This window comes from Geotrypetes seraphini, chromosome 10, assembly GCF_902459505.1.
Source record: "Geotrypetes seraphini chromosome 10, aGeoSer1.1, whole genome shotgun sequence".
In the NCBI taxonomy this organism is placed as follows: domain Eukaryota; kingdom Metazoa; phylum Chordata; class Amphibia; order Gymnophiona; family Dermophiidae; genus Geotrypetes; species Geotrypetes seraphini.
In genome coordinates, this window is record NC_047093.1 from 116085311 (window position 1) to 116101936 (window position 16626).

At 45.7% G+C, this 16626-nt stretch overlaps 1 protein-coding gene across 1 annotated transcript in view; it reads right to left on the minus strand.

The window, feature by feature from the left end:
* Positions 1–2145: 2145 nt before the first annotated feature.
* The window catches only part of LMX1A (LIM homeobox transcription factor 1 alpha), a 448629-nt gene continuing 434148 nt past the window's right edge, over positions 2146–16626 (minus strand). The window contains exons 7-8 of the mRNA XM_033959803.1: positions 8542–8709; positions 2146–3371 (exon numbers count right to left, since the gene is read on the minus strand). Of these exons, the coding sequence (XP_033815694.1) occupies positions 3211–3371; positions 8542–8709 (329 nt within the window). The 3' untranslated portion in view covers positions 2146–3210. The remainder of the gene's footprint in view (positions 3372–8541; positions 8710–16626) is intronic.

Here is a 16626-nt window from a genome sequence, read left to right on the forward strand (position 1 = left end):
CAGGAAATTTGGGTGTTTTACAGAGAATCTGTTTCTTAGAGATTAGAAAATACAATACTACTTTGAGGAAGTAGGGCTTGTTACTGATTGATACTTGGAAAGGTCAAAGATCAAAACTGATTTAGGAAGAAAAATATAATACTGCCACCTACTGGGTTTAAAAACTTAGCAGAATGGACTTTTAGTGTTAATACTGACGTAAGGCATATTTGGAAAGGAAATCATGTGCTCAACTGTGCCATTGTATTCTAAAGCATAATAATTATTACAAATAATGTCACTTAGGGTATAAATCTGTTTGTCTTGTTTTCTCTCTTTGAAGAGCACTGAAATTTTGAGGGCTTATTCTTCCCAGACTGTGGAAGCTCTGTCAATAAACCATTTGTTTTTACATGGCTTTTCCTCATCTATTATTTGAATTCGCAGAACGGAGTCTCTAGCCCAATAATGTGGGAAAGAGAATCCATTCTGGCTATTCTTTTCCTCGATGTTCAGGTCTCCAGCCTACCTGAATAATAATTACATAGTAACATAGTAACATAGTAGATGATGGCAGATAAAGACCCGAATGGTCCATCCAGTCTGCCCAACCTGATTTAATTTAAATTTTTAAAATTTTTCTTCTTAGCTATTTCTGAGCAAGAATCCAAAGCTCTACTCGGTACTGTGCTTGGGTTCCTACTGCCAAAATCTCCATTAAAACCTACTCCAGCCCATCTACACCCTCTCAGCCATTGAAGCCCTCCCCAGCCCATTTTCCACCAAATAGCCATATACAGACACAGACCGTGCAAGTCTGCCCAGTAAGGGCCTTAGTTCAATTTTTAATATTATTTTCCGATTCTAGATCCTCTGTGTTCATCCCACACTTCTTTGAACTCAGTCACAATTTTACTCTCCACCACCTCTCCGTAAAGTAGAATTTCCTAACATTGCCTTTGAATCTACCAGCCCTCAACCTCAAATTATATCCTCTGGTTTTTACCATTTTCCTTTCTCTAGAAAAGATTATGTTCTACGTTAATACCCTTCAAGAATTTGAACGTCTGAATCATATCTCCCCTCTCTCCTTTCCTCTAGGGTATACATATTCAGGGCTTCCAGTCTCTCCTCATTCGTCTTCTGGCGCAAGCCTCCTATCATTTTCGTTGCCCTCCTCTGGACCGTTTCAAGTCTTCTTACGTCCTTCGCCAGATAGGTCTCCAAAACTGAACACAATACTCCAAGTGGGTCATCCATACACAGTGCAGTGCTTGGCTTTTAGTCATGTGGCAGCCAAAAGCTCAGAAACATGGATGCTCCATTATAAGATTGCACCATCGAAGAACGTGCAGTAGTGCACTTTCTTTGGGCAGAGAGAGTGAGACCTGTGGAAATTCACCATTGGATATTGACTAAGTATAGACATAACACAGGCAAACAGTGAACAGTAGAAATTACTGCATTGCTGCAAAATGAACTTAAACCTGCAATTTGCAGCAAAAGAAGAGGAATGTTGTCCAAAACAGTCATGCTGCACCATGACAATGCACGTCCTCATACAGCAGCAGTGACAGAAGACACAGTGCAACAGTTTGGGTTCGAATGTCTTCCACATCCTCCTTGCAGCCTGGATCTGGTGCCTAGAGATTATTACATCTTTGGTCCACTGAAGGAGATGCTGCAATGAAGTAAAGGAAGTGGTGCTCACCTGGCTTAATGATGAAGCAAGTTGAACAATATAACAAATGTGTTGTCTTGCATGGAGACTATGTGGAAAAGTGATATTTTCAATTACTCACAGTTACTTCTATAGAAGCTGTTAAATATATTTTGCGTTTACATTTTGATCTACCCTTGTACTATACCTGAGATTAAACTTGAATATATCACATTGATTTCAGCACCACGGAAAGCACTATCAGATCTTATCTAATTGCAGATTTCTTCTGCCTGGTAGCCACATGAGCAAAAGTGTGGACAATAAGTCTCAACAGGCACAGTCACTTAGACAGATGAAAGTGAAACAAAACACTTTATTTATATTCATAAGAATGTTAAAGTCCTTTTCCCTTCACAGGCTTGATAAACTAAGAATAAAAATCTCTCAGAATTCAATAATAATCTTCCTGCAGCCCTGTCCCTGACAGGGCCTCACAGCCTCAGTGTTAGGTAGTCTTTATATTCAGGGTTAATCAAAACCAGCTCTGGCTATGGTCTAGCCTCAAATATTAGAATATCACAAGGTTCCAAGGTAAAACTTGACCTACCTAAATTAAGCTTCTGCAGTTTACACATATAGGTGAAGGTATATTTTGGAGGGCTCATGTTTATCAGAGTTTTTTTCAGGCTGCCTGAACCATGACCTCCCTGTTATTCCTTGACTAACCTATAGTCTTTCTGCTCCATATTGCAAGATTTAATGTGTCTTTGAGAGAGAGTATTAAACAGAATCAGTAACTTACTATACTCTCCATCGCCCTAACACACCCTTTGGGACATACCTAGCCATTCTGATTTTCAAGATATCCACAATGAATATGTTATCAAATTAATTTGCAAGTATTATCTCCATTTCATGTAAATTTATCTGATACATATATATCAATCATATTTGATTTAATACCATCAACACCATTTCAAGTCTCTTGATTTGAGGAGCATCATTTTCAGTTATTCCCTGTAAAGTTGGTTTATAGGCTAGGGCAGCGATTTCCAGAGTAGTTTTTCGGACCCTACAATCAGTCAGGTGTTTAAAATATCCACAATGAATGCATGAGATATATCTACATACCTTGGAGTTCTAGGATTGCACATTATTTATCTTAATCTTAATAACCCAATGTGCAGAGTCTTTCTAAATTACTAGTGCAAGTGGCAGAGAACAAGCCTGAAATATAAGCACTTTGACTTACACCACTTTATGTGGCATGTAACTTATGCATACTGTATATTTGCTTAGATTAAACTAATTCATAGTTTACTTGTGCACCTGTAAACTTTGCCCACACTCTTCCTAAACTAGACTGGGGAATCCCAAGGACCTGTTTGGAAACCATTGAACTAAGGATGATATTGTTCCATTTTGACAATACTGCTGTTTTACAGTAGACAGTTTAAGAAATTTTGGAAAACATTTGTCATCATTCTGGCAAAATACATTCAATGTTTTAGTGAAGAACAGCAATTTCTACATTCTTATGGTGCCACAAGTGGCCATCAGGAAGAATTTTAGGAGGTAAAATAGGAATTCTGCATAGAGTAGAGATGATCAATTGGATTTCCCATTCTTGTCTGCATGGTCCCAACTTCAGAGGTCACTAGGAAACAGTCACCCAGGTTATGGAGGGAAGTGTCATCACTATCCATGTCATGGAACAGAGGCTTGTTGCCTGGAAAAAAATAGCACTTTGTGAGAGAGGTCTGATAGTCCTTTATTCACTGAATGCCACCCCTCAGTTATCCTTCATGACATACAACATGGTGCAGCTAAAATATGCTGTGTATCAGATGAGATGATGGAATACAAAGGAAAATGTTCTTTTTCTTCCCTTCCCCTCCTCAGCACACTCTTGGGCAGATGCTCAAAAGCAAACCATTTGAGTAAGGCTGGTTGTAGCCAGTCTAGCTTTTCAGTAATTACACCCTTTAACGCTCAAAAGATTTCTCGGTGGCTGTTACAGATAGCTGTAGCAGCTACTGAGAATCCTATGCTAATGCATTACAAGGAGCTCAATAGTATTAAAATGAGCATTCCATGTAATACCACAGCAAAGAGTGCCTATCTTTAGCATACATACTTTAATGAGAGATCTGAGCTCTCATAGCCTTACTCTCATAGCCTGCATACTGATTGGCTCAGGCACTGACAGAAAAGTAAGGCTAGAGCTCAGACCCGTGATCCCTACTGATCTCTCCTCCACTTCCACTGCACAGGAGCCATGGAGCCCTCCGATACCCCCTTTCACCACCATAGCAGCTGCTACCAAGCCCTCTGACCCTCCTCCCATCATCTTTGCTGCTGCTGCCACAGAACTCCCCCCTCCAAATGAGCCCTGAAAATCTCTGAAAGTCTGGTAGGAGGGCTGGACCCCCCAGCTCAAGGGTCTGCCCACCCCCAGCTCAAGTGTCCACTCCTGAGGTCTCCCAGCTCAGGGTTCTGCCCACTTCTCACCTGGCCATACAGACTGGGACCCCCTGACAGCTCCCTCCTGCCTCAGGGCTTGTCTCTTCAAAATGGTGGCCCTGCCCCTGCCTAGTGCACTCAATAAAGTTACATGGAAATACATTTAAAACCAATAGGAGGGAATATTTTTTCACTCGATGAATAGTTAATCTCTGGCACTCATTGCCAGAGAATGTGGTGACTGATTAGTGTAGCTGGGTTCAAATAAGGTTTTTACAAATTCTTGGAGGAAAAGCCCATAGTATGGCAACTCTTATGTTCTTATGCTATTGAGACAGACAAGGCGAAAGCCACTGCTTGCCTTAGGATCAATAGAATGAAATGTTGCTACTATTTGGGTTTCTGCCAAATACTTGTGACCTGGATTGGCCACTGTAGAAACAGGATACTGTGACAAACCTGTGGCCAGCTTTGTCCCTGTAAGGGATAAAAGCCGAGCACAGTCCCTGGTCAGAAGAACTGATCAGGTTAAAAATGAAGTTGTGGAATTGGCTGACTACCCCTCAGACAGTGAGGTAGGTCAGGAGAGGTATGAGCATAGGAGCACCCAGCAGAGAGCGCCAGTTCAGGGCAGGTACACCAGAAAGCCTGGGAGGACTTTTGTTGAGAAGTGGAGTCCCAATGCTGGAAGGTATGCTCATTACCAGCCTAGGAGAAACCTGAATTATTTCCCTAGGGATTTCCTGCCCAACACAGCTACTCCTAGGAGAGAGGGGTGGGGCTTTAACTCACATAAAAGCAGAGCATGGGATCACAGTAAGGAGAGCAGGGATGGAGCTAGAGCTAACAAGCTCAGGCAGTGGCAGGAGAAGCAGCAATGCCTTGATGCAGATGAGGGGAGAAGTCTCTCTCCTCCAACCCACAGCAGTGAGGACGTAGAGATGACCGAGGACTGCCTCAGCTTAACCCCAGCTGCTGCTAAGCAGGCAGAGGCGATGGATGTCTCTGAACCACTGCTGGAAGCTGGCTATTTCCCTATTGACATGGAGGTTAGTTCCCAAGGAGAGTAAAGCAAGGCTGTGATTATGTGCTGGCTCTCTGTAACCTGAGACCAGCTAGTCTTGATTAGAGATTGCAGGGGAATCTCTCCCTTTCACTGTTGGACGGCCTGGAGGGCAGTGTTTGTTCAATGAACTTTATCTATGCTTGTGTGAAAGCTCCGTGTGAAAGCCTAAGTAAAGTTTACAGCTTATCTAATGCCCTGATGTGTTCCCTCGGCTAGGAAGACCAGCTGATATTAATGAGCTTTGAAGCCTGCTCTGCAAAGCATACCCGTGTCTCAGCTAGGTGAGCTGAAATATTTGTGGAATCCATTGCCAAGTTTGTAACTTCAATTGCTCTGCCTGTATCCACAATATATTTGCAAAGTTTTGAAGGTTTATTTTTATGGTATTTCATTTACTTTAAACCCTGGTGAAGAGGACTGTAAGTATGTCACATTTGTAGCTCAAGCCATTATGACAACTACAAGCTATTTTGTGTTTATGTTGAAGGTTTTCACTCCATGCGGGTGGCTGATGGTATTCAGACCCCCGGGTTTAATAAAGTCCAAGAACATTCTTTTGAACAGACTTACCTGTGTTGTCTCCTCTTTTACAAACTACTCTCAGGCCCTGATTCTACAAAGTGCGTCCCGATTTTAGGCAGCTGTAGGCGTCCTACAGCTGTCTAATCAGCCAATCGGGATGCACGTTTTTTAAACAAATGCTCCCCAGGCAGGCCGCCTATATTGAAGGCGAGGCCCGCAAGACACCTAAGCTTGCCTAAGGGCCTTAGACGAACCTAGGCGGCCCTACGCATCTCCCTAGTAGAGGAAGAGACGCTTACAATGTAGGCCAACAAAATGCTGGTCTACATTGTAAGTAGACGCGGTTGCTATACTTATTGCGGCAAGGGATCTCTCTGCTGCTATAAGTATAGCAGGCCGCGGCCGCCTGTCCAATTGCTGGCAGGAGAGTGCCCAAACCCTCCTGCCAGAAGATGCCCCCCAACACTACCGACCGCCCCCCCCCCGACACTACCGATCGCTGGCAGGAGGTTGCCCAATCCCTCCTGCCAGAAGATGCCCCCCGACACTACCGTCCGCCCCCCCCGACACTACCGACTGCACCCCCCGACACTACCGATCACTGGCAGGAGGGTGCCCAATCCCTCCTGCCGGAAGACGCACCCCCCCCGCGCTAACAGCCCTCAAACCTCCCCCCAACAAAACTAACCTTTCCTTGTTGGCCAGACGGGACTTGCCCGTCCAGCCGGCAGGCCCGTCTCGTCGAAATGAGGCGGGCCCGCCCCTTCCCGGCCCATCCTTCCAAAGCCTAAGGCCTGATTGGTCCAGGCTCTAGAAGCCTGGACCAATCAGGCCTTAGGCATAGCGGGTCCGCCCATCCCCACTTAATCTAAGGTCTGATTGGCCCAGGCTCTAGGCGCCTGGGCCAATCAGGCCTTAGACTTAGTGGGGATGGGAGGACCCGCTATGCCTAAGGCCTGATTGGTCCAGGCTTCTAGAGCCATGAGTATTGTATGCAATTCTGATCATTGCTTCTCAAAAAAGATAGACTGGAAAAGATATAGAGAATGATGTCCAAAATGATTAACAGGATGGAACATCTCTTGAGCTTCAAGAAGAGATGGCTCAGGGGACATGTGATACAGATCTATAAAATCCTGAATAGAGTAGAACAGATAAACACAAATCATTTATTTATTTTCTCAAAAAATACAAAGACCAGGGGAATCTTCATGAAGTTACCTATTAACACATTTAAAAGCAATATGAAAAATATGTTTTCACCCAACACAATTTGGAACTCATTGAGGGAGTGGGTTTTAAAAAGGTTTGGACAAATTCTTGGAAGAAAAATCCATAAATACATAGCATAGACCAGGCCCATCCTCGAGGGCTGCAATCCAGTCGGGTTTTCAGGATTTACTCATTGAATATGCATGAGATCTATTAGCATACAATGAAAGCAGTGCATGCAAATAGATCTCATGCATATTCATTGGGGAAAACCCGACTGGATTGTAGCCCTCGAGGAGGGACTTTGACACCCCTTGCATACTCTTGCTAAGTTTTGAGACTCTACCAAGTAATTGTCCCCTGGATTGGCCACTGTTGGAATCAGGATCTTGAGCTAGATACTGTAGATGGGACGGGATGTGATGCACTTCTTTCGGTGGTTACAATCAAAGCGGTTTTACATATTATATACTGTGTAAGCCCATAGGGTCAGATCCTGTAAACAACGCCTAACTCACTAGGCACCTTGAAAAAGGGTGCCAGCAGCATGTCATCCATTTTTGCTTCTGTTTACTATTGCACATTTATAGTTCATGTATGTAATCCTTTGCTTCATAAACCTCCTCATGAGCTCTGGATCACGTCTTGCATGTTTTCTTTTGGCACTTTAACATCGGCTTAGGCTTTAAAGTTTATGCATTTATTTTTTAATGTTCTCTTTTTGCATATTAACATCAGCACTGCTATTCGCAATCACCATTATATCACTTCAACACATCTACATTTTTTATATATTCATAATTCTCATTATTTGTATATTCATAAATTACTGTTTCATCTCTTCATTCACATGGGTCTTTTTTGGCCCCATTCAGTTTTCACTCAGTTACACACTGCATTGTAAAGCATTATACATTTTAAAAATATTTATACTTCACACTTTATAGGACCCCTGAGGAAGGTGTCTCTAGCCGAAACATGGGTCTATACCAGGGGTAGGCAATTCCGGTCCTCTAGAGCCAGAGCCAGGTCAGGTTTTCAGGATATCCACAATGAATATGTATGAGATGGATTTGCATGCACTGCCTCCTTGAGATGCACATCTATCTCATGCATATTTATTGTGGATATCCTGAAAACCTGACCTGGCTCCGGCTCTCGAGGACTGGAATTGCCTACCCCTGGTCTATACCATTGCTTCTACATGTGAATGAGTTTGTGCTATACAAGTGTTTTTATTGAATAAATATCTGCATCAAGAACATCCATTCCACAGCATTTTTTCTTGTCTTTAATCACGCTTAGGCACCATTTACAGAATCATGCCTTATGGCTCCTATCACAAAACTAGGGCAACAAGGTGGGATAAAGGGCAAACCTTTACCACTCCTTGATAAATCCCCCTCATAATGTGCTAATGTTAAATGCTTCTATACTCTTTCAGCTGCATAATTATGACTGTTTCACAGATTTGGCCTCTTATAACTGGTGTCATGAACAGGTAACATATATACAGTTCATGCATGAGGTCTTCTTTCTTCTCATGGATACCTAAGATGACAAATCTATACTGTTCAAAATATACAATAAAACTCCTGAAAAATCTCCTATCTACAAAAGAAAGGGATCAGTTTACCATAGGGATGCATGTGGTCTCCAGGCATTTCAGGTGGAGTGAGTCCTTGTCGAAATGGATCGGATTTATAAATATTCTGCTCAATGGCTAGAAGATGCTGAGGAGGCAGTGCTGCATACTGATTCATGATTGTTTCTATATTTGAGCTGCTCCCACCATTTGTTTGCTCTACAAAATGAAAGATATGAAAATTGCATTTGCATACCTTGTTCATACAAAAAAAGTTTATATTTTAAGAGGCCAGAGAGAATGAAGCTTTCCCACTCCAAATTGAACACTTTGCTTATAGAATGCTTAACAAACAGGATAGGTTATGTTACAAGCCAATATCGTTCTTAAAGAAAACAAATTGCAGTACTTAGTCTAGAAAATTTCAATTTGCCTGTTTTTTTGAGGGGGTGGGGGGCTATCATGTCTGACTTTCTCTTTTTTTTGTGAACACTTACTAAACTGGGTAAGCACTTAAGATGCATCTTACCTTGTGTTAAGGGGCTTTAGTGACAATTTCAGTTTAGTATGTGGCAAACTGCATATTAAACATATTTCATGTTAGGGGACATGGTATAGGCAGAGAAAGGGAATGGACAGCATTTGACAGTTAACATATTGCGCTTGCCATATTCTAACTGCCTTACTACTACTACTACTACTTATCACATATAGAGCTGAAAGGCATACGCAGTGCTGTATATTTTGACATTTATAGACGGACCCTGCTTGAAAGAGCTTACAATCTAACTTGGACAGACATTACATTTCCCAATTCCCACCCAACATTCCCTAATACCCACCTGACATGTCCCAATACCCACCCATTTTGGAAGAGGCAAGCCTGCCGGCCAGGGGGTGTGGACCACACTTTCCTCTGCGACCAGCAGCAGCAGAAGGCTATTAAACTCTATTCAGGGAGCAAGACTCAGGCAACTGGTATTGGAGCCAACAAGGGATTGGGCAATACTGGACCTGATACTTACCTATGGAGAAAGTGTCACAGAGGTCTCGGTGGGCGACACGTTGGCCTTCAGTGACCACAACATGGTATGGTTCAATCTCAGGAAAGGTTTTGCCAAATCTAACACATTAACCAAGGTCCTCAGCTTCAAGGATGCCAACTTCGAGGGCATGGGGGATTTCATTTATCAGGCGCTACTAAACCGAGCAGAAACAGATAATGTAGAAGTAATGTGGTCAACTCTCAAAGCTACCATTCAAGAAGCAACCAACTGCTATATAAAATCGTAAGTAAACGACGAAGAAACAATAAGCCACAGTAGTTCTCTGCAGGGATCTCAGACCTCATAAAAGAAAAGAAGAGAGTGTTCATTTCTTACAAACAATCAGGGAAGCAGGACTCTAGAGAAGACTATCAGGCCATGTCAAGAGGCGTCAAAACAGCAGTCAGGGAGGCCAAATTCCAAATGGAGGAGAATCTAGCGAAGAACATCAAGAAGGGCGATAAATCTTTCTTCAGGTAGTGACAGAAACAGAAACACAGGTGGGATAGTACGCCTTAGGAAACCAAATGGGAACTATGCAGAATCGGACTCCGAAAAAGCTAAACTTTTAAATGAATACTTCTGCTCAGTCTTCACCCATGAGGCGCTGGGATCCGGCCCTCAGCTGCAGACAAGGAATAGCTCGGTAGACCCGTTCGTGTTTATGCCCAGCACTGTCCACTGTGAGCTGTCTAATCTCAAGGTTAACAAAGCAATGAGGCCAGACAACCTACACCCCAGGGTACTCAGGGAGCTAAGTGACGTCTTGGCGGAACCGCTATCCGCGCTCTTCAATCTCTTCCTTAGTACAGGTAGAGTCCCGTTGGACTGGAAAATGGCTAACGTCATTCCACTCCACAAAAAGGGATGCAGGACGGAGGCGGTGAGTCTCACATCAATAGTGAGCAAGCTAATGGAAACTCTAATCAAACACCAATTGAATACGATCCTGAATGAGGAGAATCTATGAGATACCCATCAACATGGATTTACCAAGGAGAGGTCCTGCCAATCCAACCTAATCAGCTTCTTTGACTGGGTGACTGGGAAGCTGGATGTTGGGGAGTCCCTGGACATCGTATACTTGGACTTCAGCAAAGCATTCGATAGCGTACCACACCGCAGGTTGCTGAGCAAGATGAGCTCTATAGATTGGGAGACACATTGACAGCATGGGTTGGGGACTGGCTTGGAGGTAGGCTTCAGAGGGTGGTGGTGAACGGCACCCCCTCCAAAACGACGGAGGTGATCAGTGGCGTGACTCAGGGCTCGGTCTTGGGCCCGATCCTATTCAACATCTTCATAAGGGACTTGGCTGAGGGGCTTCGAGATAAAATAACGCTATTCGCCGATGACGCCAAACTATGCAATATAGTAGACAAGAACACAACAGACATAAACACAGTGCCTGACAGAAACTCAAGGCCCGACAGTATGGTGCACGACCTACTCCTACTGGAGCACTGGTTCAGGTCCTGGCAACTAAGTTTCAATACCGAAAAATGTAAAGTCATGCACCTTGGTAACCAAAATCCATGCACCCTTAATGGTGAGATCCTAGCGAGGACTGTAGCAAAACGTGACTTAGGAGTGATCATCAGTGAGGACATGAAGACTGCCAAGCAAGTGGAGAAAGCTTCATCTAAGGCTAGACAAATCATAGGTTGTATACGTAGGAGTTTCGTCAGCCGTAAGCCCGAAGTCATTATGCCATTGTATTGATCCATGGTGAGACCCCATCTGGAATACTGTGTACAATTCTGGAGGCCGCATTACCGCAAAGATGTGCTGAGACTTGAGTCAGTCCAGCGAATGGCCACCCGGATGGTCTCGGGACTCAAGGATCTCCCGTATGAGGAACGGCTGAAAAAATTGCTGCTATACTCACTAGAGGAAAGCAGAGAGAGGGGAGACATGATCGAGACATTCAAATATCTCACAGGCCGTATCGAGGTGGAAGAGGGTATCTTCTTTTTCAAAGGCCCCAGGGCAACAAGAGGGCATCTGTGGAAAATCAGGGGCAAAAAACTACACTGTGATACCAGGAAATACTTCTTCATCGAAAGGGTGGCTGATCGCTGGAATAATCTTCCGCTACAGGTAATTGAGGCCAGCAGCGTGCCTGATTTTAAGACAAAATGGGATTGTCACATGGGATCTCTTCACAGAGAAAGGTAGGGGAGGGTTATTGGGGTGGGCAGACTTGATGGGCTGTGGCCCTTATCTGCCATCAGTTTCTATGTTTCTATGTTTCCCTCTTGCCAGCTACCTTCTAAAGGTATGGGAAGGGTTTCAGAAGGTGTCAGGGGGGATGTTGGGGTGTGAATGAGTGTTGGATGTGTTGGGGAATGTCAGGTAGTGTCACATGGGTGTTGGAGTGTGTCAGGTGGTTGTGTTGGGGAGTGTTCGAAAATGTCAGGTGAGCATCAGGTGGGTGTTGGGGAATGTTGAGTGAGTGTCGGGGAGGCATTGGGGAGTGTCGGGTGAGTGTTGGGGTATACTGCAGTGTTCAGGAATGTCAGGTGGGTGTTGGGGAGTGTCAGGGGTTTGGGCGATCAATGGGGCCAGCAGCAGGAGGGAGTGCTTCCTGCAAGGGGACTTTGAGGGGGGTTCTGGGGTAGCAGCAGGAGGGATTGGGCATCCCTACTGCTGCGGACAGTGGAAGATGGAGGTTTGAAGTGGCAGGGGGATGAATTGGGCATCCCTCCTGCCGACCAAGTTTATGGAGGGGAGGGTGTGTTTGGGAGTTCCTTGCTGCAGCCGCTCAGCTAATCGTGGCAGAGGGATTTTCTTGCCATGATCAGCTGATGGGAAGAGATCAGGCGCAATTCTCTAACTATTGCCTGTGACATGGGCGCTGGTTAGAGAATCGGACTGGTTAGGTGTGGTTGGGCATCTGTGCCTTAGGGCAGACATGGTTCTGTATAGGATGCCGGTGTATGATTCTCAGCCGCTTCTTAGGTGGTTGCAGAAACAGGCGTCCTTTACAGAATTTCTCCATTAATGTCCCTCTATATTTTTTTTTATTTTAAATAAATTCTTTATTGATTTTTCAGACTACAAATGCGCAATAAATGATTCACATATTTGCACCTTACATAATAAGCGCAACAAAACTTACAAATATTACTGTACAATGAAATTTCCCCCACCCTCCCAACTAATAAACAAATATAATAAAACCTTCATGAAACTATTCATAAAATCTTTGAATCAATTCCAATTCTATTCCCTTCCCTTACCCCCCCCCCCAGGATGTGTTTGTTTACTTGTCTATAAAATTAAATTAATTATTCCTCTTTACAATATTTAGCCAATATTGCCCTCTTGCCCCCCTCTTGCCCCCCTGACTCCCCGACACGATCGGGGCAAAAGGGAGCCCAAGCCCTCTTGCCCCGCCAACTCCCCAACTCCCTGACAATATCGGGCCAGGAGGGAGCCCATGTCCTCCTGGCCCTGGCGAACCCCCCCGCTAGTTGTTCGGGCCAGGAGGGAGCCCAAACCCTCCTGGCCACGGCGACCCCCTACCCCCACCCCGCACTACATTACGGGCAGGAGGGATCCCAGGTCCTCCTGCCCTCGACGCAAACCCCCCTCCCCCCCAACGACCACCCCCCCAAGAGCCTCTGACCGCCCCCCCAGCCGACCCGCGACCCCCCTGGCCGACCCCCTCGGCCCCCCCCACCCCCCTTCCCCATACCTTTGTGTAGTTGGCCGGACAGATGGGAGTCAAACACGCCTGTCCGGCAGGCAGCCAACGACGGAATGAGGCCGGATTGGCCCATCCGTCCCAAAGCTCTGCCTACTGGTGGGGCCTAAGGTGCCTGGGCCCAACCCGACCATGTGCCCAAGGCCCCGCCCCCAGGAGGGACCTAAGGCTCAGGGGGGTCGCGGGTCGGCTGGGGGGGCGGTCGGAGGTTCTTGAGGGGGCGGTCATTGGGGGGAGGGGGGTTTGCGTCGAGGGCAGGAGAGCCTGGGATCCCTCCTGCCTGTAATGTAGTGTGGGGTGGGGGTAAGGGGTCGCCGTGGCCAGGAGGGTTTGGGCTCCCTCCTGGCCCGAACAACTAGCGGGGGGGGGGGTCGCCAGGGCCAGGAGGACTTGGGCTCCCTCCTGGCCCTATATTGTCGGGGAGTTGGGGAGTCGGCAGGACAAGAGGGCTTGGGTTCCCTTTTGCCTCGATCGTGTTGGGGAGTCGGGGGCAAGAGGGCTTGAGCTCCCTCTTGCCCCGATCGTGTCGGGGGTGCCGCGGTTGGCTGGGGCAAAAGGGCTTGAGCTCCCTCTTGCCCCGATCGTGTCGGGGAGTCGGGACCGCCAAGAGGAAGCAGTAGGACACCGGTAGGAGCTTCTACATGATGGGGGGGTCGGGAGGCTGTGTGGGTGCGAGCGGTCCTTCAGAGTGGAGGTGCGGGTGCGAGTGCGTGCGAGTGGTCCTTCGGGGTGGGGGTGCGGGTGCGTGTGAGCGGTCCTTCGGGGTGGGGATGCGAGCGGTCCTGCGGGGGGGGGGTTGAATCGGATGTCAGGGGGCATCAGGCTTTCAGGGTGTGGACAGGACTTCAAGGGGGAGAGGAGAGTCGGGGCGGGCGAAAGGAGAGTCGGGGTGGCCAGAGGAGAGTCGGGCGGCGACGGGAGAGTCGGGCAGCATGCGCGGTATACGGGTGTGCGCGGTATATAAAAATTTCTGTACATAAATTTGTGTTTTTCGCATGCTATACCCGTGTGCGCGTTTTACACGGGTGCGCGTTATTTACATGAAAATACGGTAGTTTGTTATTTCTCACAGATAATTGACTTTTAGCTCTCATAAGAGTACCAAATAAAATAGTATCATAGGATAGAGCCACTGGATTCTCTAATAAATTATTTACTTGGTCCCAAATAGACCTCCAAAACTGCAGTATCAAGGGACAATAGTAAAGTAAATAATCTAAAGTCCTGACTTCAAGATGACAATGCCAGCATCTATTAGATGTCCCTCTATCTTGTGATATAAATAAGTTGCATACCATACCTTTGGTATCTTTTCTCCTCAGCAGGCCATTTATTGTCTTCTTATAGTTTGCACTAACATGTATTATCTAACAATACCTCCTGTTTAAAAAAATATATTATTTCTTATGTTTATGCACTTGCTGCTTGTGTCACACAACTATCTCCTGCTCTGACCGGCAGGCAGTTTAGCTGTGCTATATTCTGACCTGTCGGCATGGCTTCCCCAGGAAAGAGGAAGGCTTTTCAGATAAAACAAACCTAGGCTCCTGCCTAGTTTGCCCAGGCCACACTGAAATATGCTTGTCAAAAAGGAGAAGACACAATTCAGATATGTTCAAATTCTCATTCTTAAGCTTTATTGGACAGGGTCTGAATACTATCAGCAACCCTCAAGGAATGCATCAATTAAGCACAAAACAAAAATATCATACAATTGTCAGAATGGGTTGAGAACCAAGTATGGCATACAGTTGCAGTTTCCTGGACTTTCTCTGCTTTAAAGATAGTCCCCTTCACCAGAGTTTTAATAAACAGACATGCCATGAAAACAAATTCCAAATCAATGCAAGTAAACTGCATAAACTTAGCCCGTAGAAAAGAATAGCAAATTTTGGGAATACAGTTCCCAGCTCCCCAGCTGATCTTGTAAAGTAAAGTGTTCAGTGCCCAGCTCTGACTCCGTTCAGAGCTCAGGCGTTCAATGTGGCTTATGAGCATCAGCTGGGCTTTCAGCCAAGGAAGCACAGCAGGGCTTTAGATAAGTTATTAGATTTACCAGGACCTTATCACAGTGGCTTCATAAGATAAGAGATACAGCTTCATTAGCAAACAAAACCTCTGAGCTGTCTCGGAGCAAAAATGGAGAGGTTTTCCTTCTCTCCTTAATCAAGGCCAGCTGGTCTCAGGTTACAGAGAGCCAGCACACAAACACAGCTTAGAAAGACATTTTCCTGGCTCCACTTCACCTCATGGATTAACCTCCAGTCCCTCTGGGTTATAGTCAGCTTCCAGACACAATTCAGTAGTGTCCATTGCCTCAGCTTTCTCAGCAGTTGGGCTCAGGCTTGGGAAGTCCTCTGTCATATTCACGTCCTCACTGCTGTGGGGCTGAGGAGAGAGACTCCTCCCCTCACCTTCCTGCTTGCTTGGCTGCTCGTGCCTTTGCCTTGATTCCCCTGCTTCACCTCTGTCTCTGCCTGTGTTCCTGTCCCCCTCTCTGTGGTTCAGGGAAATAACTCTCATTTCTCCTAGGCTGATAGTGTGAATACCTTGCAGGACTAGGTCTCCACTTCTCAGTAAAAGTCCTATCAGGTTTTCTGGTGTATTTATTCTGATATGGCATGCTGTGCTGAATAACCTTAGGTTTAAAATCTTCCTGCTGTACCTCACTGTCTGAGGGGTAGTCAGCCATTTCAATATCCTTACTTTTAACCTGGCCAGCTCTCCTGACCAGGGACCGTGCTCTGCTTTTATCCAATACAGGGACAAAGCTGGCTATGAGTTTGTCACAGTCTATAGTCATAGGATTCTGATAATGCTCTCTGGAAGCACATTCCAGGTGTCCATCACCCGTTGGGTGAAGAAAAACTTCCTAGCATTGGTTTTGAATCTGTCCCCTTTCAACTTTTCCAAATGTCCTCTCGTTCTTGTAGTTTTCGAAAGTTTGAAGAATCTGTCCCTCTCCACTTTCTCTATGCCCTTCATGATCTTGTAAGTCTCTACCATATCCCCTCTAATTCTCCTCTTCTCCAGGGAAAAGAGCCCCAGTTTCTCCAGTCTCTCAGTGTATGAAAGGTTTTCCATATCAAATGTGTCGCTCTCCTCTGAACCCTCTTGAGTATCACCATATCCTTCTTAAGGTATGGCGACCAATATTGGACGCAGTACTCCAGATGCGGATGCACCATCGCCTGATAAAACGACAGGATAACTTTGTTCTGGTTGTAATACCTTTCTTGATTATACCTAGCATTCTATTTGCTCTCTTAGCGGCCGCTGTGCACTGTGCTGTCGGCTTCATTGTTTTGTCCACAATTACCCCCAAGTCCCTTTCTTAGGTATTCTCACTCAATAACATCCCTCCCATCGTATAGCTGTACC